This window comes from Chamaea fasciata, unplaced genomic scaffold (genome assembly GCF_029207755.1).
Source record: "Chamaea fasciata isolate MVZ Bird 193981 ecotype frontalis unplaced genomic scaffold, bChaFas1.0.hap1 SCAF_12, whole genome shotgun sequence".
In the NCBI taxonomy this organism is placed as follows: Eukaryota; Metazoa; Chordata; class Aves; order Passeriformes; family Sylviidae; genus Chamaea; species Chamaea fasciata.
This window is the reverse complement of record NW_027094097.1, coordinates 15,812,280-15,834,781: the sequence shown is the minus strand read 5'-3', so window position 1 is coordinate 15,834,781 and position 22,502 is coordinate 15,812,280. Positions and strand designations below refer to the sequence as shown.

Genomic DNA, 22,502 nt, shown 5'->3' with positions numbered 1-22,502 from the left:
TCATTTCTCTCAAAAAATCGCCTTCCACTTTTGGGGGGACAGAGGGAGCCCCCCAGGGGCAGCCTGGTGGGGTGGGTGGGATACCTGGAGTCCTCCAGGTGTGGTCTCCCTTGGGGAGAGAGGTTCCTAAAGATGCTCACTGGTGTCTGTTAATAGACACGGAGCAGCAAAAGGGCACAAACCCACTACCAGTGTGCCAGTGGGACCCTCAGTGCTGCCAGCATCAGGTGGGCACTGCAACAAGTCCAGCAGGGCCCTTTCCCAGTTCCTGCCCTGGGAAGGGGAAGGACAGTGGCTGGAAACCCAGGTTGTCCACAGGGATGCCAAAATCTGTCAGCTTTGCCTTGAAGGTCTGCGGCATGTCATTGTGTGCCTGCGAGGAAAGAGTCCCTTTCAGCCCCTCTGCCAGCAGAGAGGAGCTCCCTGCACCCCCCAGTCTCATTTCCAACCCTCAAGTCAAAGCCATGGAATCACAGAACCGTTTGGGTTGGAAATACCTCTAAGATCACCGAGTCCAATTGTTCCCCCAAGCAGTGCCAAGGCCAGCACTAACCCACGTCCCCAAGTGCCACATCCACACGGCTCTTAAACCTCCCCAGGATTCCTCTCCACCCTTACCTTGCAGACTCGGGCCAGCTGGAGCTGCAGTTCGTGGATGGTGGCATTCTTGGAATTGAGCACATCCTGCAAGGGGAGATTGGGATGAGGCTGCCCTGCCCAGCCCTGGGGACACGATGGCCGTGCCACGGGCGGGTGTGGCGTGGCAGAGCACACGGAGGAGCTGCGGCTCGAGCGGAGCAGCCGGCAGCAGGGCCTGGCAGGGGGCCACCACCCTGCCCCCTCTGAGTGGCACTGCCAGGGACAGCCAGCCCCGGGCAGGGACAGGGAGCTCCCACATGAACACCACAGCCAGAACCCCACAGCCATCCCAGTCTGCCCCGCTGTGCAGGGAGTGCTGGCAGCACCTGCTCCAGCAGCACCACCCTGCTGCCGCGGCACCACGGGAATTACAGGGAGCCAGGCTCCCCGAGGCAGCTGAGAGGAGGAATTCAGGGACCCCAGCAGCTGCAGGAGAGCCCGACGCCAGTGATGCCATCCCAGGAATGTGTTTTCCTCCCACCTGCTGGGAGGTGACACATCCGCTGCCTGTCCCATAGGCCTGGTATGAACCCCGGAGTATCCCAGAGCTCTCCTGACTCCCCCTACAGCAGGGACCTGGGTGGGGATGAGCAGGAGGGCACCAGGTGGTGGAGCCCTCGTTCCCTGTCTGTACCCAACCCGCAGCAAACACTGCTCCCTGGCTCCAGCTGCGGCAGGCTGCAGGAATGTGGGTCTCCAGGCTCTCTGCAGAGGTATTTTTAGCATGGCAGACACCGCAGAGCCCCAGGATCCTGTCTGCACTGTCCCCATGGCCAGGCGAGGTTTGCCAGGTGCAGACCTCCCCTGCACAGAGCCCCTGGGTGCCACTGGACCCGCTGTGTGGCAGCACAGGGTGCTGGCAGTGCCATGGAGCCTGCGGCCATCCTCCTCAAAGCAGACCCCACCTGAGGGACAGATCAGTGCCAAACTCTTGACACCCACACGCTTCACTCTCGAGGCACAGCTGAGTGCCCTGCAGCACCACACGTGGCCCTGGGAGTGCTGGGAATGAGCGACGTGCCACCTACAGCCATGTAGGATGGGGACTGGTGCGTTCCAGGGCCAGCAGGCACCCCACAGTGGGCTCCTCTGCCCCCCCCCCCCCGCCCCAAATCCAGCCCTTGCTGAGCCCCAGTACCTCCAGCTTGTGTGAGACCAAGGAGAGAGCGCTGGGGTCGAGGTTGGAGGCTGCGATGACCTCACTGAGCTCCACCTCCTTCTGCTCCAGGAGGTCGAGGAGTCCCTTCAACTTCCGCTCCAGGAGCAGGTTCTTGAACCCCGTTTTTTGCTGCACCTCATTAATGGCTTTGGTGAACTTCTGATAGAGCTCGTCTCGCTCTTCCTGGACCTGCCCCGGGACAGAGCAGTGTCACAGCACCCTCAGCACCCCGGGGGACACGGGGACCTGCACAAGGCTGACTGAGGTCTGCATAATGGTGTGGAGCACAAACAGGGCAGAAAACCGGTCCAGCAGCTCAGCCCAGCCGTTCCCCACGGCACCTGCAGCCCACAGGGAAGGCAGGTGCTGCAGCACAGCTTCCCCCCCTCCCTTCTTTTCTCCCTCTCTCCCTCCCTCCCTCCATGGCGCAGCACCTGCGCTTCTCCCTCCTCCTCCTCCTCCCCTCCAGGCATGGAATGCCACAGTGGGCTCCCTGCAGCACTAATTCAGACCCCAGCGAGGGCCCCCGGCACACGGGGGTCTCTCCTCTCATCCCCACAGCTGGCAGAAGTCCCTGGCTCACTGCTAGTTAATAAGTGTCCTAATTAGGACACAGTCTCTCCTCCAAAGCCTATTTCTGAACGCTCCGAATCTGGCGCTGTCTTAATGATGGATTGTTAATGAGGCCTCGGATCAATGTTCATAATCCTGGGGATTTCTACGAATTGCAAATGAGCTCTCTCCTGCCTCAAAAGATTTATCTGGGTTAGTGGGGGGGAAGCACTCTCTCTGCAGGGCTCTTCCCGAGCACCCCAGAACGACGAGAGTGACCCTGGAACACTGGCAGGAGGAGAGGCCAGTGGAAATCCTCCCTATCCCGGCTCTGCCCCTGCAGCCCCGGCAGCCCGGGGGCCCTGCTGGAGCGTGCATGATTGCTTAGCAAAGGACAAGGCCAGGCCTGTCTGCTGACCGTGGGAGAGGCTAGAGCTGGGAGCAGCTTTGCTGGGAGCAGCAGTTATCACCCACCTCTGGATTAGCTTGGAAAGCCGTGGGCTAAGCATGGGCCCTGCTAAGCCCCACGCCCTATCCTCTGCAGAGGATTTGGAGAAGGTTTGGAGAGGGAATGGGATGCCCAGCCCTGCCTGCAGGTCTCACCTTACTGAACCGCTGCTCCAGTACCTCGTGTTCCCACTGAAGGTCCTTCAGTTCCTTCTGGGCGATTTTCAGATGGGCTTTGGAGTTCTGGGAATTGGAAGGGAGGGTTAAAGAGCACAGAATTGTCTGGGAAGTGTTGGAGATGTGTTCTGGGAAGGGAGGAGTGAAAACCAGGCAGCACCCACACCAACCACCCTGCAGCAGGGTTCGTCTCCTTTCCAGTCTCTCTCTGGATCCCCGTCTGAGATCCCACAAATACACAGTAAGCAGAACAGGACTTGCTTTGCCCAGCAATCACAGCACACCAAGGTGAATGTTCTCCCTCCAGGAACAAGCCTACGAAAGGACAGGGCTGGCCACTCACCATCAGGGCCTCTTTGTCCCTGTAATAGTGAACCAACTTCTTTTGCAGCTCAGCCACCTGCTCCTGGGCCCCCTGCAACGGCTCTGTCAGCTCCTTGTTCTGGAGCAGCACATCTGCCTTCTCCTTTTTCAAGACAGCCTCTCTCTTCCTTAGGTCTTCCACCTGCTCCTGTTCTTGGGAACACAAGTGCTGGCTCCTGGGAGCTGCCCAGCCCCTCAGAGTCCCCCACACCCTCAGGACACCCTCCCCACTCATGTGCCAGTGGACAGACCACCAGCAGCACCCACACTGACACCTGGGAACTGCCAGATCCAGCTGACACCCTGGCAGGAGCATTCCCTGGGTGGAGGGGTGACACAGGGATGGGCAATACCTTCAGGAGGTTGATGAGTGTCAGGTTTTTGGCAGTGATATCATTGTAGTAGTTCTTGATGGCATCAAAAGCCTCCTCATGGTTCCCCATCAGCTCGCTGATCTGGGTGTTCTTCCTCTCCTCCAGTTCATGGATCTCCGTCTTCCTCCGCAGGTCCATCTCATCCCGCAGTGCCTGCATCTTCTTGGTGTACTTGGCCTCCATCTCTGGGGGGGGGGGAATTGTCAGAGATGGGGAAAAACTGGCTGAAATTGGGGAGGAAAAATGACCAGAACAGGGAAGGGAGAAAAAACTGCCATAACAGAGAGAATACTCGCCAAAACTGTGTGGGTTGAGTCCAGCTGGAACTGGGAGGAAAAAACAACCAGAACTGGACAGCAAACTAGACAGATTTGGGGAGGAAAACCAGCTGGAACTTGTGGAGAAAACTGAGCAGAACCTCAGGTGGGGGAGATCAGCCAGAACTGGAGTGGGAAGCTGACCAGAACTGAGAGAAAAAAATAGCCAGAACTGGGAAAGGAAAAGTGGCCAGAAGTGGGGAGAACCTGCCCCCATATGCTCAAGGTGCTGCTTGGGAACGAGAAGCAGCTCTCCCTGTCATGCTCCTGTGGGATCTGCCTCATGCCCTGACCTTTGGTATGCAACTCGAAGTCGCTGCGTAGCCGGGCCATCTCCTCCTCGTGTTTCTGTGAGGAAGAAACTCCGTGTTGGAAAAAACAACCAAGTCCCAAGCCAGCCCTTGAATCCCCAGGGATTCCCTCCTGCTCTTTGGGAAAGGATTCTGATCCCGTGTTGATGTAAACAGTGGTTTGTAGGCTCTCCAGCTGCTCTCATAGCTCCCCACTGTGGGAGAGGGGTCACCCAGGAATCCCTTCTCCCCATTCCAGCACCAGAAATTCCATCCCACCCCACAGAGAGAGTCAGGGAGGCAAGATCCCACTCCTGCTCCCACCCTGGGGATGAGGCACCTCACAAGTGGCTCCAGCTCAGCCAGGGACATACCAGAGAGAGGTTTGTAATGGCTGCCTCATTGGCCATCTCCTGCTCCTTCAGCATTACGTTCAAGGAGCGCTTCTCTTTCCACAACTCCTGCTCCTGGTCCCAGTGATCCTTCTGGGCCCGCCTCAGGGACAGAACTCCCTCTGCCTTCAGCTCTGTCAGGTTCTCCTGCTGCTCATGCAACAGGTGCTTCACCTTCTGCTTGTACACCTAAAGACAGGCCAGAGACTGGGTGAGGGGCTCAGCAGGAGACACCCGGAACGCGGATGCAGGTGAGACACTCCTGGATTGCATCCTGCTCAGCTCCCCTTCTCCTCAGAGCTGCCCGAGGCTCACCTGGAGCCCTTCAGCCCCACCTTGATCTCCAGTTGGTGCCGCTCCTCCGCCTCCTCCATCTCCCGGTCCCGGTTCCGCAGCTCAGCTTTCTTCTCCTCCAGCTCTTGGCGGGTGATTTCCCAGTAGCTCTGGATCCTGTTACACTCCAGCTGGAAAGAGTTCCGCTCCTGCCGCTCCCGGTCCAGCTCCTCCCGGAGACGCACCATGTGTGCCAGCACCTGCCAAGCCAAGAGGAAGACACAGGTAAGGGGGAAGGGAGGCCTTTGGAGATCCCAAACGCGGCAGGATGTGGTGGTTGTCACTGGAGTGGAGCTGTGGAGGTCCCTGACTGAACCCAGCAGCTTCTGGGAAAGGAGTCACAAAGCCTCATCTGACTGCCCACAGCCTGGGGTGGGGTTCTGGCTCGCAGTGTCCAGTAACACCATTCTCAGATGCTTAGATGCTTCTGGTTCATGGAATTGTTTGGGTTGGAAAAGCCCCTAAGATCAAGTTTAACTGTTTCTCCAGCACTGCCAAAGTCACCCCTAACCCACGTCCCCAGGTGCCACATCCACATGACTCTTAAATCCCTCCAGGGATGTGGGCTACACCATTGCCCTAGGCAGCCTGGGCCAGAGCAGGACAACCCTTTCCAAGAAGAAATTTTCCCAATATCCAACTTGAACCCCAGCACAGCTTGAGGCCATTTCCTCTTGTCCTGTCTGTGTGCCCTGGGAGCAGAGCCTGACCCCCCTTGGCTGTCCCCTCCTGTCAGGGAGTTGTGCAGAACCAGAAGGTTCCCTGAGCCTCCTTTTCTCCAGCTCCTGAGGAGCTCCCTCAGCCACTCCTTGTGCTCTGGACCCTTCCCCAGCTTCATTTCCTTCTCAGGGCATGCTCCTCAGGGTCTTTCTTGTCATGAGGGGCCCCAAGATTCCAGGTGTGACCTCAGCAGTGCCCAGAACACAGGGCTGGAGAGCAGAGGGAAGGATGAGGAGGTTGCTCCTTCCAGGAACAGCAAGAACCCCCCGGCCCCAGCCCCAGCCCCAGCCAGGCGTCAGTGACACAAACCCCGGCTGCTCATCCCTGTCACCCTCTGCACCTGTTGTCCCCGGAGCTGGTGCCAGGCGCCACGCAGGGGTCCCCAGAGCTGTTCTTACATGTCCTTACCCCTCCTCCCCATGGGACCTCTCACCTGCTCCTTGCTCATTTCCTCCGGGTCCAAGGCATCCACCACCGCCGCGCCTTTGCCCCCTTTCCCTTTAGCCCCTGCTTTCTTTTTGGGTGCCTGAGGACAGAAAGCCAAGCACAGGAGGTGAACGCGCGAGGAGGAAACCGCGCTGCTCAAGATCCCCGTGCCGGCCCCGGAGCATGCCTGCGCCCACGGCAGGGACGGGGCGACAACGGCGACACGGAGCCGGGGGCGCCGGGGGCAGCCTGGAAGAGGGTCATGCGCTTCCGACTCAGCTTCGTGGTGAACCCCTAAGCACAAAACACCCGTACCCAAAATAACGCCTGAGAAGCATCACCGCAGTGCTGGGAACGGCGCCGAGGGGCTCCGGACCCTCCCCGGGAGCGGATCGGGATAGGACGGGGCTCTCGGACATCAGGGCGAAGGGCTCCACCGCCCTCCCCTGCCCGCACACCCCGGCTGCAAGAAACCCTTCAGCAGCCGCCCCGGTTCTCCCCTTGGCCCCGGTTCTCCTCCCGATCCCGGCCCGGGCCCGGTTCCGCTCTCACCATGGCGGCGGCCGGCGGCACCAGAGTCTCCGGGCAACGGACGGCAGATCCCGCGAGAGGATGGCGAAATCTCGCGATAGCGAGATACGCCTCCTAGCAACGCCACGCTCCGCCCTGGCAACGGAGGCGGGGCCAGCGAGACCGGCGGGGGCCGGGGCGGGGCCCGGGAGGGGACACCGGGGAGAAGCGGGGGGACATCGCGGGGACCGGGCGGGGAGGAAGCGGCGGGGGACAGTGTGAGAGAACGGGGGGACCGGGGGTTACCGGCAGGGCGAGGGACTTCGGGGAGGGCTGAGGGGACAAACCCGGGGAGGTCTCGCTGTGCCCGGCACAGGCTCCTCCATCCCCGCGCGCACCGCTGTGGCCCGGGCTGTTCCCCCCGGCTCAGTTCCCGCACCCCCCCCCGGTCCCCGTGTGTCCCCCAGCTCTTCCCGGTCCCCTCCGCGCCCTCTCTTGTCCCCCCGGTGCCTCCCGCCCCTCGGCTCCGCCCATCCCGGTGTCCCCGCCCCCAGTGTCCCCGCCCCCGCCGCGGCGGGCAGGACCGTGCGGGCTGCGGGCTGGCACCGGGCCCGCCCAGCACCGGACCGGCCCCGGCACCGACACCGGCACCGGCACCAGCCCCGACCCCGGCCCATGGCGGCTCCGGCAGCGGTCGCCACCGCAGGTGAGGGCGGGCGGCAGAGGGGGGCGGCACGGACCGGCACGCCCATCACCGTGGAACCGGGCCGGGCCCCGCGGGGCGGACAAGGAGATGTAGGGCGGGGGTGCAACGGGACGAGGTGCATGGGGGGGCGCACTGGGGTACAGAGGGGGGTGTGGGGCCATGCTGGGGGTGCCCGGCTGCAGGGCCAGAGGGATGTTGGGGGGGCGGGGACAGGACATGGGGGGGATCTGGGCAGGGAGAGTCGGGGTTGGAGGGAGAGAGCAGTGGGGTACCCAGAGAATGTCGGGGGACACGGGGGTGTTCAGGGGTCTGAGGGAGCACTGGAGTGCCCTGGGGACTTGGGGGCCAGTGGGATGCTCGCAGGAGGTGGGGATGCAGTGGGGTGACAAGGGGAGGCAGTGGGGTGGCCAGGTGGTCAGACGGAGCAGGAGAGTGCACTGCGGATTTGGGGTTGCAACGGGGTGCCCAGAGAATGTGGGGGGACAGTGGGGTGCCCGGGGGTGTAGAGGAGCGGCAGAGTGCTCACAGGACATAGAGGAACACTGGGGTGCCCAGGGGACGTGGGGTGCAGTGGGATACCTTGTAGACATCCCGCACAGCTGTGCCAGTGCCGGTGTGCAGAGGGGCTTGGGGACAGGGAGGTGGCAGCTGGTGGGGGCCCGGTATTCTGGGGGCCTGCACCTGGCGACAGAGGCGGTGCCAGGGTTCCCCTGCACGCCCGTCCCTCCCGCGTGTGGCCCGCACACGACTGTGCCGTAGCCGCCAGCATGGGGCAGCCCCGGCCGTGACACCGGGGGAACGGCGGGACACCGGGCCCTTGAGGGGACAGTGCCACTGGGGCGGGTTGCGGGTGGCATTGGCTGACCGGTGCCGTGAGATGCCGGTACCGGCGGTTGCCCGGCTCTGCGGTTGCCGTGAGTCAGCACACGTCGTGCGGGAGAGATCCCTGATCCGGCCCCGCTCCCGCCAGGCAGCCGGTGAGCCCAGGCCGGAGCGGGCGGTGTGGCTGGCGACACTGCTGGTGACACGGCCGCTGGCACGGAGGGACCATGCAGGCGGAGGCCAGAGGGGAATTCTGCAGCCGGGATCAGCGCCCTGGTGGGTGGGGGCGTGGTGCGGGCAGGGGGCCCGTGCTCCTTACGGTGACATGGCACGGTGTCACTCACCGGGGCTGGGCACTGCGCGGGGAGAGGTGGCGGGAGCGGGCAAGAGCAGGCAGCCCCAGTGTCCACCCCAGGGGGATCTTCTCTGCTGTGGAGTGGGATGAGGACCCCATTTCCGGGCCCGAGGGAACGTACTGTCACCGCAGGGTACCTGATGCCCCCTGTAGGGTCAGGATGTGGCAGAGCCAGTGGCAGAGGGCTGGTGTCCCACTGGGTGTCCTGGCGATGTCCTGCAGCTCCACGTGCCAGCAGCAGGAACACCCTATAACATCCCTTTCCCCTTTGGGTTGGAGGTCTCTGTCCCTGCCCCGCTGTCACCATGCTGGTGGGAGGGAGGCAATGCCCATGCCTGTGCCGTGTCACCCGGTAACTCAATGGTGGCACGGTTTGGTGGTGGCATGTGGTGTCAGGGCACCGGCACCGACCCCGGGGGGAGAGGGTGGTGTGTCCCCCCGTGCTGCCCTGGGCACACAGGGCCTCCTCCCACCTCAGTGCCCGAGACACGGCTGTGCCCCCGCTGTGTGCCACACCATGGGCTCTACCACCACCGTGTGCCATGACCTGTGCCACGACCATGGCCAAGTGCCACGGCTGTCTTGTCTCTTCGGCTCTTCCCGGGGACAGTCCCAGCACAATCCGCCCTTGTCCGGCCCCGGCATAGGCTGCGCTTTGTCTCGCCGACACAAAGGGGCTGCGCGGGGAGGGGGGCGCGGGGCGGGGGCTGGCAGCTTCCGACACGAGGGTCTCGGGAAGCTCTGCCCGTCCCCCCGCTCCTCCCCTGGGATCCTGCTGTCCCCGGTCCCTTAGCTGGGGACCCCGTGAGTGCAGGGGGGCCCCGAGAGCAGCTGCCCTCACTGACACGGAAGGTGCTGATGTGGCAGAGCTTGGCAAGGAGCCGCTGGTCCCGGAGCGCCCTGCAGGGACCCCCACCCATGGGCCGGCCCAGGAGACCCCCCGAGTCCCCGCGGAGGAGCAGGGTGGCATCCCCATCCCCAGCGCCGGCCTGCTGCAGGTCACCGAGCGCCGACGTGAGTGAAGCCTTGAGCTGGGGTCCCCGCCTGTCCCTGGGATCCCTGCCTGTGCCTGAGGTCCGCTGCTTTGTCCCTAGGATGTCTGCCTGCCCATAGCATCACCTGCTGTCCCCAGCACCTCGGGTCTGCTCTGGGGTTTCCTGCCTATCCCTGAGAGTCCTCTGCCAGCCCTTGGGGTCTCCTGTCTGTCCCCAGTCTTCTGTTATCCTCTGGGGTCTCCTTCCTGTCCCAGGGGTCACCTGGCACCCCTAGGGTTCCCTGCTAGACCCCAGCCAGTCATGCCCCCCCCCCCCAAGCCCCTCATACCCCCCGCTCCCTGGGCCCCAAGCACCAGACCTCCACCTCCCCCAGTGGGGACAGCGGTGGGTCCCCAGCCTCTCCCCGGTGCCCGCAGAGCCCCTGAGCAGCGTGTCTTCGCTGGAGGTGCACTTCGACCTGCTGGACCTGACGGAGCTGACGGATATGTCAGACCAAGAGCTGGCCGAGGTCTTCGCCGACTCCGACGAGGAGAACGTGGCCGGAGAGACGCCCGGCGGTGAGCGGGGCTCCGGGGCCGCCGGTTCCGGTCTGTCCGCCCGTCCCGGTGCGTCGCTGACCGCCCCTCCGCCCGTGCGTCCCGCAGGGCTGCAGCCGCCGCCGGTGCCGCGGGCCGGGTACCTGCGCTCGCCCTCCTGGACCCGCGCGAGGGAGCAGGGCCGGGACAAGAAGCACCTGAGTGACCCTGAGCTGCCGCCGGGACCCCCAGGACCCCCGGACGCCTTCCTGCCCGCCGAGCGCCCGCGGGAGCCGTAGGGACAAAACCCGCCAGGGGACACCGGAATACGCCGGTGCTGGTCCCGTCGGTACTGATGGAGCCCGTCCCCGGGCGCAGGACTCCCGTTAGCCCGCCCGGAGGGCAGAGGCGGCCCCAGCCCGCGGCGGGGACGTACCGGGGCTGCCCTCAGCCGGTGGCCCGCGGTCCCGGGGGGAAACCGGGCCGGCCCCGCCGGCCCCCGGGAGCGCCGGGTGGGGCAGGACAGGACGGGTCGCACGGCTCAGCGCGGCCCGACGGAGCGCGGCCGGTGCCGGTGCCCGCCCGGTTCTGATGTAGCAGTGCTGTGATCCGGTAAAACCGACCGACCGACCCACCGCCGGCCTCTGCCCGTCTGCGCCGCCGCGTGGGGGAGCGGGAGGAGCTGGGGGCACGGGACACCTCGGGAGCAGCGGGAACGGGGGTGCCCGGCCGGTACCGGACCGGCGTGGCCGCGGCCACTCTCGATGGGCGGGAGACCGGCGGTGACTGCGGCACGTCCCCGATAACGTCGCGCAGCGCAATTCTATCCCGCGGGCGGCGCTGGCCCGCGGAGCGGCCCGGGGCCAGGTCCGTCCCGGTGCTCGCCCCCGGCAGCCCCAGGCTCGGCCGGAGATCCCGGGCTGCCACCCCCGGGCATTCGCACATCCTGCCCGTGCCCCCGGTGCCCCCCGCCGCCGCCTTCCCCCGAAGCAGGGACACGAGTGTTGGGTTGCGCAAAGAGGCTCGTTAATGCTACAGGAAACACCGGGGAGAAGGGGAGGCAGCGGCTCCACACCGCACCCGGTCCAGCCCGGGGAAGTTCCCGCAACATCCCCCCCGGGGCTCGGCCCCGGTGACGGTGGTGCCGTGGGCTGGGGAGGGACCAGAGTCCAGTGTTGTGTGTAGGAGGGACTCGGTCCCATCCCGGTGACAGGGCTGAGCCCTCCTGACAGCACCTGTCACTCCATCAGCCCTGGCCGGCACTCCATCCCTGCCCACATCCCGGTTCCGGGCAGGGACGGCAGGAGCCGCTGTGGGGCCTTAACCCGATCCCATTTAACCCGATCCTGGCCCCTCCGGTGAGGCTCTCCATGCTCCCGGGAATGGCTGGGGTCCACCAATGATTCCCTCCCGGCAGTGCCGCCATTTCCATGAGCAGAGGACCCCAGAGCCAGGGCCACCTCAGTCCCCAAACCACCACTGGGTTGATTGTGTCCATCCCAGGGCCCGGTGATGGGTGGGGGCCAGTCTTGGGCCTGAGACCCCACAATGGGGCCAAACCCCCCTCAGGGCTCTGCCTCCGTGCCAGAGTCCTGGAACAAGGATTGCTTCCGCAGGCTCAGCCGGGCGCACCGGGGGCAGGTGGTGGAGTTGTCGTAGTAGCAGTCCCTGGAGGGGAGTGGGACAGTGTTGGGTCACCCTCTGCCACCCCCATATCCCCATATCCCACCCCAGCATGTCAGTACCTGTGGAAGACAGCAGAACAGTCGGCACAGACCGAGGTGTGGCTGTCGAAGGGGAAGAGCACGTCGCCCTCCCGGCACAGCTCACAGACGAAGCCCTTGGCCTGGCATCGCTGGGGGAGCAGGCAGGAGGTGACAATGGTGACCCCACCAGCCCTCCAGTGCCCCCATGGGGGTCTCCCCACAGCTCTGCCCCCCAACATGGGCTCACCTCGCAGTCCAGCTTGATGTGCTTGGCAAAGAGCGTGTGGATCTCGGTGAGGGAGCAGCCGAGGCGCCCGGCCTCGATGTCGATCAGGTCCTGCAGCGAGTACATCTCGTCGTTCTCCACAAAGTGCTGCCGGTCCTGCAGCTGTGGGCAAACGGGCCAGTGACTGCCACTGCTGTGTGACTGCCACCACCACACCTGGCCCTGGCCGCTGGCCTGACCTGCAGCAGCAGCCGGGCCTCCATTGCCTCCTTGCAGGTGATGAAGTAGGGCTTCATCAGCAGGATGTCCTGACGCAGCTTCTGCAGGGGGCAGGATGGGATGGGGTGGGAATGGGGTAAGGAATGGGTGTAGGGGATGAGAGCAGGGATGAGACAAGGACAGGAAAAAGGGCAGTGGCAGGGGCAGGATGGGAACAGGGGCAAGGATGAGATGGAGACAGTGTGAGAATGGGACAGGATGAGGATGGGGACAGGGACAGGAATGGGATGGGAATGGGGACAGGGATGGGATGGAAATACAAACAAGAATGGGGACAGCAATGGGAGTAGGAACAAAGGCAGGGATGGAATGGGAAAGAAGACAGGAACGGGAACAGGAATGGGGACAGAGATGGGGACAGGAATAGGGAAAAGGGCAATGGCAGGGTGTGGATGAGGATGGGGATGGGGACAGGGTTGTTAATGGGATGGAGACAGGAGCATGACAAGAAGAAGACCAGATTGGGTCAAGCTCATCCCTGTTACAATCTGGGCACCCTCTACCCCAAATTCCCCAACCTCTCTGTGGGACCCAGTGGGTGCCACTGGGGTCCCCTCCACCTCCTGCTCACCCCACAGGCCCTCTATGGTGTCCCCTGCCCTTGTGAGGTGTCCTCCCCAGACCCAGCACTCACCCGGATCTCCACCAGCTCCTCCACGTAGTTGAAGAGCAGTGGGTTGATCTCCCGCAGCTTCAGCACCGGCCGTGACACCATCAGTGCCAGGTACCTCATGCTGCACCGTGACACCTGCGCAACACCGCCAGGGCCACCGTCACCCCCCACACCTGCCAGCCCTCTGCCATCACCCACAGACCCCTGCCAGGGACCCATCACAGGGACATGGCCCTGGGGACATAGCCCTGGGGACATGGCTTCCCCTCAAGTGATCTCCGCTCAGCGACTCCCATAACCGGGGACATGGCCCCCATGATCAGGGATGTGGTCCCCCAAGTGACGTCTACACAAGGCCACGGCCCCCAGGGACAGGATGGGATCCCCCACGTGACCTCTACCAAGGGACATGCCCCCCAGGGACCCCCATGACCAAGGACACCGTCCCCCAGGTGGCCTCTACCCAGGGCCACTGTCCCAAGGGACTTCTGTGACACCCCAGGGTGCGCCCACCCCATTCCAGGGGCACCTTGCGGGGCTCGAAGTCCCAGTTGTGGATGGCACGGGCGGGCACCACGGCCAGGTCGTTCCAGTGGCAGCTGGAGCAGTAGTAGAGGCCGGTGTAGTCGCACTGCCGGGCCTCGCTGGGCACCCCCCCTGTGGTGGCACAGGGCTGGCATGGGGCTGGCACTGACACCACCCTGCTCTCTGCTCACCCCACACCCTGTGTGTGCCCCCAGGACACCGAGCAACACCAGGGGACACAGCAGGGCCTCACTGTCACCTTCCCCAGATCCCCATAACTCTGAGCCCCTAGAGCCCAAACCTTCAGCTCCTACCAGCCCCACACACCTGCCAGCCCACAGCCCCTCAATCCCAGGCAGCTCTCCCCAACCTCACAGAGCCCCCCAAGGGAGTCCAGCCCTACAAGCTCCCACCTCCTCTCAGTCCCTCCTTCAGCCTCACAACCCCTCAGTCCCACAGAGCTTCATGAAGCCCCAGCCCTACACCCCCCAGCCCCACAGAGCTCCCAGCTCATCCCAGCCCCACAGAGCCCCCAATGACCAGCTACCCCCAGCCCCTCCAGCCCTAACATCCTCAAGCACCACAGAGCCCCAGTACCCACAGACCTCCCAGCCCCAGAGTCCCCAGCTCCCCCAGCCCCACAGCTCCCCTCAGCCCCCCAGGCAGCAGCAGGGGCTCACGGAGGGAGATGGGGGCCCGGCACTCGGCACAGCGATAGTCCTGGCTGTCCAGTCCGCTCTCGGGGCAGATACTGAGCTGGTACTCGGCCTGGTGGCTCACCTGGGCCCGCACGCACGGCCGGCTCACCAGCGGCAGGCACTTGCTGTGGCACCTGTAGTAGCAGCCTGAGGGGCACAGGTGGCTGTCAGTGTGGGGATGGGGGAAGCAGGGACGTGGAGGGGATGTCCCAGACCCACCTGTGCAGGTGTACCAGGTCTGGATGAGCCCCCAGATGATGGTGCTGCACTTGTCACACATCTGCTTGACGCTCTTACTCTTCTCCTTGTAGAAACGATGCTCCAGGACCACCCGGATGTTGGGCTCATCCTCACCAGGGTCCTGCAGGGGGAAAGGGGGCGGTCAGAGAACTAAAGAATCATGGAATGGCTTGGGTTGAACCTTAAAGCTCATCCCATTCCATCCCCTGCCATGGGCACGGACACCTTCCAGTATCCCAGCTTGCTCCAAGGCCTGTCCAACCTGGCCTTGGACACTTTCAGGGATGGGTGTCAGCATGGAGCCCCAGCCATAGAGACCCCCTGGCCCCAGCTGCAGCCTCAGCCCCACCTTCAGCTCCTGCAGCTTGAGGCGGAGGTGGATGAGCCGAACCACTGCGTCCTTCTGCCTCTCCGAGTGCTCGGGCAGCGCCAGAATCACCCGCTTGCACTCCTCGATGGCCCGGCGCAGCTGCGGCACGTCCGACGCCAAGATCAGCCCCTGCCACCACCACCAGAGGAGGAGGAGGGTGAGCTGAGCCCCACATATCCCCCCCCACCTCCACAACACCTGCCCCACTCACCACAGGGCGGGAGAAGTGGTCCTCGGCCAGTCCGAGATCCAGGGTGCCCTCGGGGTCCCCTGGGGTGGGATCTGGCTGCTGGGCTGCAAAGTGGGGTCTCATGGGGGGACTGAACCCACCCCCAGAATAGGGGGTACCATGGAGGGGCTGGGCCTGGCTGCCCACCCCAGTGTGGGACAGGGAGTGGGGTGGGGGAATCAGCACCCACCTGGGGCAGGGCATTCTCCATCGGGGCGCTCCAGCTGCTCAGGGGTCTTGTTGAAGGGGTTCAGGTGGGCCTGGCGGAAGCGGGCCAGCCGCTCATCTGATGCCATTGCCACCGTCCTGCTGGGAAAGGGACGCTGCCTCAGTCACCCCAGCACTGGCATCAGCGCTGGCACCGGTACTGGCACTGGCACCATCACCAGCACCTCATCACAGGCACTTGCACTGTATCACCAACACCCACACCCTGGCACCAGCACAGTCACCCCATCACAGGCACCAATAGCACCTCAGCAGCACCGACACTGTCACCAACACCCTGTCATGGCATTGGCACTCCAGCATTGGCACTGATGTCCCAGCACCAGCACTGACATACCAGCAGCATAAACACTGTCACCAACACCTTGTTACCAGCATTGACACCCCGGCACCAACACCCTGGCACTGCCACCTTAGCACTGGCACTCCCTCACCAGCACCAACACCCCAGTACACCCACCGGGGTACCAGCACCGGCACCGACACCCCAACACCAACACTGAAACCCTGTCATCGGCACTGACACCCCTACACCGGCACCTCCTCACTGTCACTGACACCCTGGTACACCCACAGAAACCCCAGCACTGGCAGAAACACCGACGCACGGGTACAAACATCGACATACCGGCACAAACACCGACACACCGTCACTGAAACAAACACCAACACACCGTCATCAGCATTCTGTCACAAGCACCAACACCCCAGCACCGTCCCCGTTTCCGTTCCCGTCCCTGTTCCCGACTCCGTCCTCACGGACAGACGCGTCTCTCCGCCTCCCACGCCCGTGCCCCCGCCCTGCCCGGCCGCTACCGCCCGCTTCGGCCCACGGTCACCACGTACCGGCACCGTCCACCCATGCCGGCCCCCCGAGGGCCCCGCTGTCCCTGCGCTGTCCCTGTGATGTCCCCGCGCCGTCCCCCCGCAGCCCCCGCGCCCCTCCCGCGCCCGCCAGGGGGCAGCGCCCCGGCCCCGCTCACCGCCGCGCGCCGCTGTGCCCGCCTGCGCCCCGCCCCCTGCAGGCCCCGCCCCCACGGGCCCCGCCCGGCCCCGCCCCTCGCGCCCGGCCTGCTGCTGCCCCCTGCCGGCCGGCAGACCGCACAGCGCCGCGCCGCGCCCGGGCGGGGCCGCTCCGCGCTCCGCGACATCCGCACTGTCCCCACCCCTATAGCCCCCGGCCCCGCTGCCGCCATCCGCACTGTCCCCATGGCTGCAGAACCCCCAGCCCCAGAACTCCCAGCCCTGCCCTACCTTGTCCCTACAGCTTCCATCTCCACAACCCACAGCCTCCATCCCCAATGTCTCCACCCCTACAGACCCCACCCGTACAGCCTTTATCCCCAGTGTCCCCATCCCCACAGCCCCTAGCCCCACTGCCCCCATTCCTATAGCCCCTTGTTTCCTATAGCCCAATGGCCTCCAAAGCCAGGGGGCTCAGGTCCAGGATTGTCCTGGGTCCTTCACAACTGGGCACACACCCTGGGGAAACACCCTGGGTTCCCTGGCTTCTGTGCTACCACCTCAGTTTGGGAAACAAAGGGACAGCTGTGTCCGGGCTCAGGGAGGTTGCTGCCACACCCCCCCAGCATGGAGAAGGGTGACAGTGGGGACAAAGGCACAGCCTGCCGGGGGCAGCTGGATCTGAGGAGCAGAAGGGTGGGGGCAGTGCATGGGGGCTTCCCAGATGCCTTCCCTGACTGGGAATGGCTGGGGGGGGGCTGAACCGTGTGGATGTCCCTTGTCCCCCCTACCCAACAGCCACAGACAAGTAGTACCTGGACAGCAATAAATTTATTAAGTATTCAAAAAAAATAATAAGACACAAACCAGTAAAAAACGAAAAGGGGGGAGGTAGGATGGGGGGGCAAGGGGCCGAGCCGGCTCAGGGGGGGCTGGGGTCAGGAGACACTGAGGGGATGGCGGGGGGAGCAGCACCTGGGGGGTGCAGCAGCGCGAAGCCGGGGGGGCTGCGGGCAGTGTTGGGGCGCGGCGCCGGGTGTCACTTGGCGCCCTGCGCCTCCGACTCCTCCTCGTCGTCCTCGTACATCTCACCCTCCTCCTCGGCTGTGGCGTCCTGGTACTGCTGGTACTCGGACACCAGGTCATTCATGTTGCTCTCGGCCTCCGTGAACTCCATCTCATCCATCCCCTCGCCCGTGTACCAGTGCAGGAAGGCCTTGCGGCGGAACATGGCTGTGAACTGCTCCGAGATGCGCTTGAAGAGCTCCTGGATGGCCGTGCTGTTCCCGATGAAGGTGGAGGACATCTTCAGCCCCCGTGGCGGGATGTCACACACGGCCACCTTGACATTGTTGGGGATCCACTCCACAAAGTAGGAGCTGTTCTTGCTCTGGATGGCCAACATCTGTTCGTCCACCTCCTTCATGGACATGCGGCCACGGAAGACAGTGGCCACGGTGAGGTAGCGGCCATGGCGGGGGTCACAGGCGGCCATCATGTTCTTGGCATCAAACATCTGCTGGGTGAGCTCAGGCACGGTGAGGGCGCGGTACTGCTGGCTGCCACGCGCCGTCAGCGGGGCGAAGCCCGGCATGAAGAAGTGCAGCCGAGGGAAGGGCACCATGTTGACGGCCAGCTTACGGAGGTCAGCGTTGAGCTGGCCGGGGAAGCGCAGGGAGGTGGTGACACCGCTCATGGTGGCCGAGACAAGGTGGTTGAGGTCGCCGTAGGTGGGGGTGGCCAGTTTGAGGGTGCGGAAGCAGATGTCATAGAGCGCCTCGTTGTCAATGCAGTATGTCTCGTCAGTGTTCTCCACCAGCTGGTGGATGGAGAGCGTGGCGTTGTAGGGCTCCACCACCGTGTCCGACACCTTGGGCGATGGCACCACGCTGAAGGTGTTCATGATGCGGTCAGGGTACTCCTCCCGCACCTTGCTGATGAGCAGGGTGCCCATGCCTGAGCCGGTGCCCCCGCCCAGAGAGTGGGTCAGCTGGAAGCCCTGCAGGCAGTCGCAGTTCTCACACTCCTTCCGCACCACATCTAGCACCGAGTCCACCAGCTCGGCCCCCTCTGTGTAGTGCCCCTTTGCCCAGTTGTTCCCGGCACCGCTCTGCCCTGGGAAAAAAAAAAATAAAGGCTCCAATGGCCGCTGGCCCCCCACGCCCACAGCCTGAGGGGACCGGGGAGAGGATCAGGGCTGGGACCAGCCGCTGCCGCCGGCAGCACCAGGGAGATCTGACGCCAGGGCGGGGTGGGAAGAAGGAACCGCAGAGGTTTGGCGGCGTGCTGGCAGTGCCGGGCCCCGCGGCGCGGGAGGGGTGTACCCGCCGAGTGCCCTGGGGACAGCGACTGGCCGGGCGGGTCCGAGGATGCAGGGGCTGGGGGGAACATCGGGCAACGGTGCACCCCTCCCCAGCCGGGGACCTACCAAAGATGAAGTTGTCAGGGCGGAAGAGGTGGCCGAAGGCACCCGAGCGCACGCTGTCCATCGTCCCCGGCTCCAGGTCCACCAGGATGGCGCGAGGCACGTACTTGTGAGCTGAGAGAGACCCCATGATTGGAGGGGACCTGCTGCCGTCCCCCCCATCCCGCTCCTAGAGGTGTTTCCAAGCACCCTACATGGTTCTACGGGGCTGGGTGCACAGGTCATGTCCCCACTGAATCCCAGGGGCTCATGGCATGGGTGCATGTCTCATGCCCCTCGAACAATGGGAGTCATAGAGGGTGAGTGCACATGTCTGCCCCCATTCCCCCTCCGGGCCCCATGGGCTGGGTGGATGTTTGTATTTTGTCCCTCCCACACCACAGGACCCTACAGGGCGAGTGCAGGTGTCCCTCTCACCCCAAACCAAAGGGACTGGGTGCATTTGTGGTGTCCCCATCACACCACAGTGTCCCATGGGGTGGGTGCATGTGTCATGCCCTCACCAAAACTACAGGCTCCCATGAACCTGGAGGCACATGTGCCCCCTGCCCCCCCAAACTACAGGGTCTGAGGGGGTGGGTGCACGTGTCTGCCTTCCCGGGGTCCAACAAGGCTGGGGTGCAGGTGTTGTGTTTGACCCCTCCCAAATGGCAGGGCCCCATGGAACTGGGTGTACATGGTTCCCCCCTGCCCCAAACTAAATGGCCCCACAGGGTGGGTGCATGTGCATGCCCATCCCACGCCTCCATGGGGTGGGTGTGTCTATCTACTCCCCCTCCCCACCCCAGCAGACCCAGCTCATCCTGCACTGGGGGGGTCAAACTGGGGTCCCACCTCCCAGCCCAGGGTGGGGGTGCCAGGCTACCACGCCAGGGGAGGTTCCGAGGGGCTTCGCTTACAAGAGGCCTCATTGTAGTAGACGCTGATGCGTTCAAGCTGCAGGTCTGAGTCCCCCACGTAGTTGCCGCTGGGGTCGATGCCGTGTTCGTCGCTGATCACCTCCCAGAACTAGGGAGGACGGGGAGCTCAGCAGGGCGGGAGGCACTGGAACACCCCCAGGCCCCCGGGCGAGGCACGGGGCACCAGGATCCTCCCATCCCTAGGCAGGGCTGGGTGGGGCAAGAGGCACTGGGATACCCCAAACACTGAAATCCCCAGGCAGGGAGGGGCGGGGGGCACCGGGACTTCCTAAACCGCAGGGCAGGTCTCAGCGGGGCGGCAGACACCGCTATCCCCCGAACATCCAAAATCCCGAGCAGGGAGGGAGGTATCCGGACTCCGCAAACCCCGGGAAAGGGCTCAGCGGAGCGGGAGCGGGAGGATCCCCCAAACATCCAAAATCCCGAACAGGGCGGGGGGCACCCCCAAACCCCTGGCGGGGCTCAGCAGGGCGGGGGGCACCGGGACCCCCGAGCGGCGGGCGGGGCGCGGCGCGGGCGCTGTCCGCGGTGCTGACGGACAAAGGCGGGGGGGCGGGGGGGGCGGGGCGCTTTGTCCTCCCGGTGCGGCGGCAGCGGGGGAGGGGAGCGCAGGGGAGGGGGGGGAGCGGGTCTGTCTTTGTCCGCCGCCCGGCTCTGCCGCGGCGGGTGGGGCGGGGCGGCGCCGCCGTTACCTTGGCGCCGATCTGGTTGCCGCATTGCCCCGCCTGGATGTGGACGATCTCCCTCATGGTGCGGCCGGGCCGGAGCGGAGCGGGACGGGAGCGGGCTGGGGCCGGGAGCGGAGCGGCACCGGAGCGGAGCGGCACCGGGAGCGCGGGGGGCGGCGCGGCCGCCGCCGCATCCTTTATAGGCTCCCGCCGCCGCACCGGGCCGGCCGCTGACGTCACCGCCGCCCTCAGCCAATCAGCGGCCGCCGCCGCAGCGCCGCAACAGCCCTGCGGCACCGGCACCGCCCGCCACGCCCCGCCCGGCCCCGCCCGCGGCCACGCCCCGCCGCGGCGGAACGGGGACCCCGGTACCCGCGGGGGCCACGGCCCGGGGGGCACTCCCGGCACCCACGGAGAGCGGGGACACCCCGGGGACCCGTGCGGGGTCCCTGGGACCACGCGGCGTCGGCGGGAGCATCCCGGGGCGGTGGCGGCGGCGGCGGCGGGGCGGGGGGACACGCACGGGGCACCCCTCCCAACCGCGTTCCGGAACGGGGAGGGGTAAGGACAGGGTACGGGAGGGCGACCCTGGGGGTCCCGGTCGCCTGTAGCCCCCGCGGGACCGGGGACAGCGCCGGTGCCAGTGACGATGTGGGCGGCGGCGGGCGCGGCCCGAGAACAAAGGCGATGGTGATGGGCCCTTTGTCCGGGGGCGGCCGGGGCCGCCCCCCGTGTGGGGTCCAGCCTCCCGCAACCCAGCCGGTCTTTCCCGGTTCTTGCCGGGAGCAAGTGACCCTTGACTGGCCGGCGAGACCGGGAGGGACCTCTCCCTTCGGGGCTCCCCGGGGCTGCCCGATGCCAGCCACAGCGTCACTGCAAAGAGCCTTTATTGGGAACCGTGAGTCCCTTGCCCGGACTGGGCACCCCGCGGCTCGTCCTGCCCATCCGTCAGCCCATCCATCTGTCCATTTCGGGGCGGAGGTGGCCGTGCTGGTACCATGTCCCCCTGCCTACCAGGAGCACATCACCACCTCCCGCAGCGTCCGCCGGAGCTCCTGGCTCCGGAAAGCGTAGATGAGGGGGTCAATCACCGAGTTACAGATGATGAGGATGAGGAAGAGGTTGAAGTAGCTGAAGAAGCAGGTACAGAAGGGGTTGGTGGGACAAGTGACGATGAGGATGAGGTGAAGGAAGAAAGGCCCCCAGCAGATAAAGAAGACGCCCAGGAGGATGGTGAGGGTGACGGCACCCTTCAGGCTGCCACCACGGTGGGCAGTGGGTGGCTTCTGCTGGCTGGAGATGCTGTGGAGGTGGTGGCGGGCCAGGGCGAACATGTGGATGTAGAGCACCAGCATGAGGACCAGCATGAAGAGGAAGAAGCCGATGAGGCAGAGGAGGATGGTGTTGCTGCGGTAGTAGATGATCAGGATGGTGCTGGAGACGGTGCTGGCCAGCCAGACGCTGGCCATGGTGACCACGGCCCGCTGCAGGGTCATGATGCTGTGGTAGCGCAGGGCATAAAAGATGGTGATGTAGCGGTCAATGGCGATGACCCCCAGGAAGGAGAGGGAAGACACGACGGAGCTGCAGATGAGCATGTCAATGACGCTGTCCATATGGCGGACAATGCTGGGGCGCATCACCAGCACCCCGTGCTCCAGCAGCAGCATGAAGAGCATCTCCGCCAGGTTGCTGATGCTCACCAGCATGTCAGACACCGCCAGGCAGCAGATGAAGTAGTAGGTGGGCGAGTGCAGGTTTCTGTTCTTCAGGATGGCAGCCACCACCAGCAGGTTCTCCACCAGGCTCACCAGCCCCAGCGCCAGGAACAGCTCGTTGGGAATGTCCAGCCCTTGGCACCAGCCACTGCTGGCCCCAACTGTGGCATTGCTCTGGTTGCCCTCGCTGGCATTCGAGGGCTCGCGCAGCAGACGCAGGGGGGCCAGGGTCGACATGGCCCCCTCCACAGCCCCGGGGCCCCCCGTGGCACCCGCACAGCCCCCGAGCCCTTGTTGTGCCCCGCCAGTTCTCCCGCGGCACCCGGCAGCGAGGCCGAGGGGATGCCGAGGAATTGGGGACGGGAGGCGTGGGATGTGCTGGGGGTGTTGTGTGCCCGCTGGGACCCTCCGGTGTGGCGGCTGCTCTCTGTGCCAGCACTGCCCGGCGTCACATGCCCGCCGGCCCAGGGTGCTGAGGAAGAAAGGGCCCTTTCTCTGCCCCACTTTAAAGCCGGCTTCCTCAGCTCCTCCTCCGAGGAGGGTGGGCACCTGCATGACGGAGGCACTCTGGCAGTGAGGGGGGCCACTGCCGAGGCCAGGGC

General features: G+C 65.0%; 4 protein-coding genes across 14 annotated transcripts; 1 reads left to right on the top strand and 3 right to left on the bottom strand.

Moving 5' to 3' along the window:
• Window positions 1–3: 3 nt before the first annotated feature.
• Window positions 4–6,782, bottom strand: GAS8 (growth arrest specific 8). 3 transcript variants are annotated; one of them, XM_066194793.1, is made up of 11 exons: window positions 6,742–6,782; window positions 6,197–6,289; window positions 5,046–5,243; window positions 4,693–4,899; window positions 4,322–4,376; window positions 3,691–3,896; window positions 3,318–3,485; window positions 2,954–3,040; window positions 1,778–1,987; window positions 619–684; window positions 4–373 (listed from the first exon to the last, which is right to left on the bottom strand). In XM_066194793.1, the coding sequence occupies exons 1-11, from the start codon at window positions 6,742–6,744 to the stop codon at window positions 224–226; spliced, it is 1,443 nt and encodes a 480-aa protein (XP_066050890.1). In that variant the 5' UTR covers window positions 6,745–6,782; the 3' UTR covers window positions 4–223. The 3 variants fall into 3 exon arrangements, with proteins under 3 accessions (XP_066050890.1, XP_066050891.1, XP_066050892.1); XM_066194794.1 differs by lacking the exon at window positions 6,742–6,782 and adding an exon at window positions 6,505–6,572; XM_066194795.1 differs by lacking the exons at window positions 4,322–4,376; window positions 5,046–5,243; window positions 6,197–6,289; window positions 6,742–6,782 and having other exon boundaries at window positions 4,693–4,769.
• Window positions 6,783–7,011: 229 nt separating this feature from the next.
• On the top strand, window positions 7,012–10,727 carry DBNDD1 (dysbindin domain containing 1). Of its 2 annotated transcripts, XM_066194808.1 has the most exons (5): window positions 7,012–7,405; window positions 8,376–8,503; window positions 9,450–9,596; window positions 9,994–10,134; window positions 10,222–10,727. In XM_066194808.1, exons 2-5 carry the CDS (start codon window positions 8,455–8,457, stop codon window positions 10,389–10,391), a joined length of 507 nt encoding a protein of 168 aa, XP_066050905.1. In that variant the 5' UTR covers window positions 7,012–7,405; window positions 8,376–8,454; the 3' UTR covers window positions 10,392–10,727. The 2 variants fall into 2 exon arrangements, with proteins under 2 accessions (XP_066050905.1, XP_066050906.1); XM_066194809.1 differs by lacking the exon at window positions 8,376–8,503.
• Window positions 10,728–11,101: 374 nt separating this feature from the next.
• DEF8 (differentially expressed in FDCP 8 homolog) lies at window positions 11,102–16,205 on the bottom strand. Of its 8 annotated transcripts, XM_066194799.1 has the most exons (13): window positions 16,190–16,195; window positions 15,835–15,859; window positions 15,169–15,287; window positions 14,961–15,043; window positions 14,729–14,878; window positions 14,359–14,500; window positions 14,122–14,286; window positions 13,446–13,573; window positions 12,938–13,051; window positions 12,264–12,344; window positions 12,046–12,186; window positions 11,838–11,947; window positions 11,102–11,760 (listed from the first exon to the last, which is right to left on the bottom strand). In XM_066194799.1, the coding sequence occupies exons 3-13, from the start codon at window positions 15,272–15,274 to the stop codon at window positions 11,658–11,660; spliced, it is 1,323 nt and encodes a 440-aa protein (XP_066050896.1). In that variant the 5' UTR covers window positions 15,275–15,287; window positions 15,835–15,859; window positions 16,190–16,195; the 3' UTR covers window positions 11,102–11,657. The 8 variants fall into 8 exon arrangements, with proteins under 8 accessions (XP_066050896.1, XP_066050900.1, XP_066050899.1 ...); XM_066194803.1 differs by lacking the exon at window positions 15,835–15,859 and having other exon boundaries at window positions 16,190–16,205; XM_066194802.1 differs by lacking the exon at window positions 15,835–15,859 and having other exon boundaries at window positions 15,169–15,284; window positions 16,190–16,202.
• A 776-nt stretch (window positions 16,206–16,981) lies between these two features.
• Window positions 16,982–22,137, bottom strand: TUBB3 (tubulin beta 3 class III). Its single transcript, XM_066194891.1, has 5 exons — window positions 21,197–22,137; window positions 20,207–20,714; window positions 19,494–19,602; window positions 18,598–18,708; window positions 16,982–18,284 (listed from the first exon to the last, which is right to left on the bottom strand). Exons 1-5 carry the CDS (start codon window positions 22,135–22,137, stop codon window positions 17,209–17,211), a joined length of 2,745 nt encoding a protein of 914 aa, XP_066050988.1. The 3' UTR covers window positions 16,982–17,208.
• Between the last annotated feature and the right edge of the window lie 365 nt (window positions 22,138–22,502).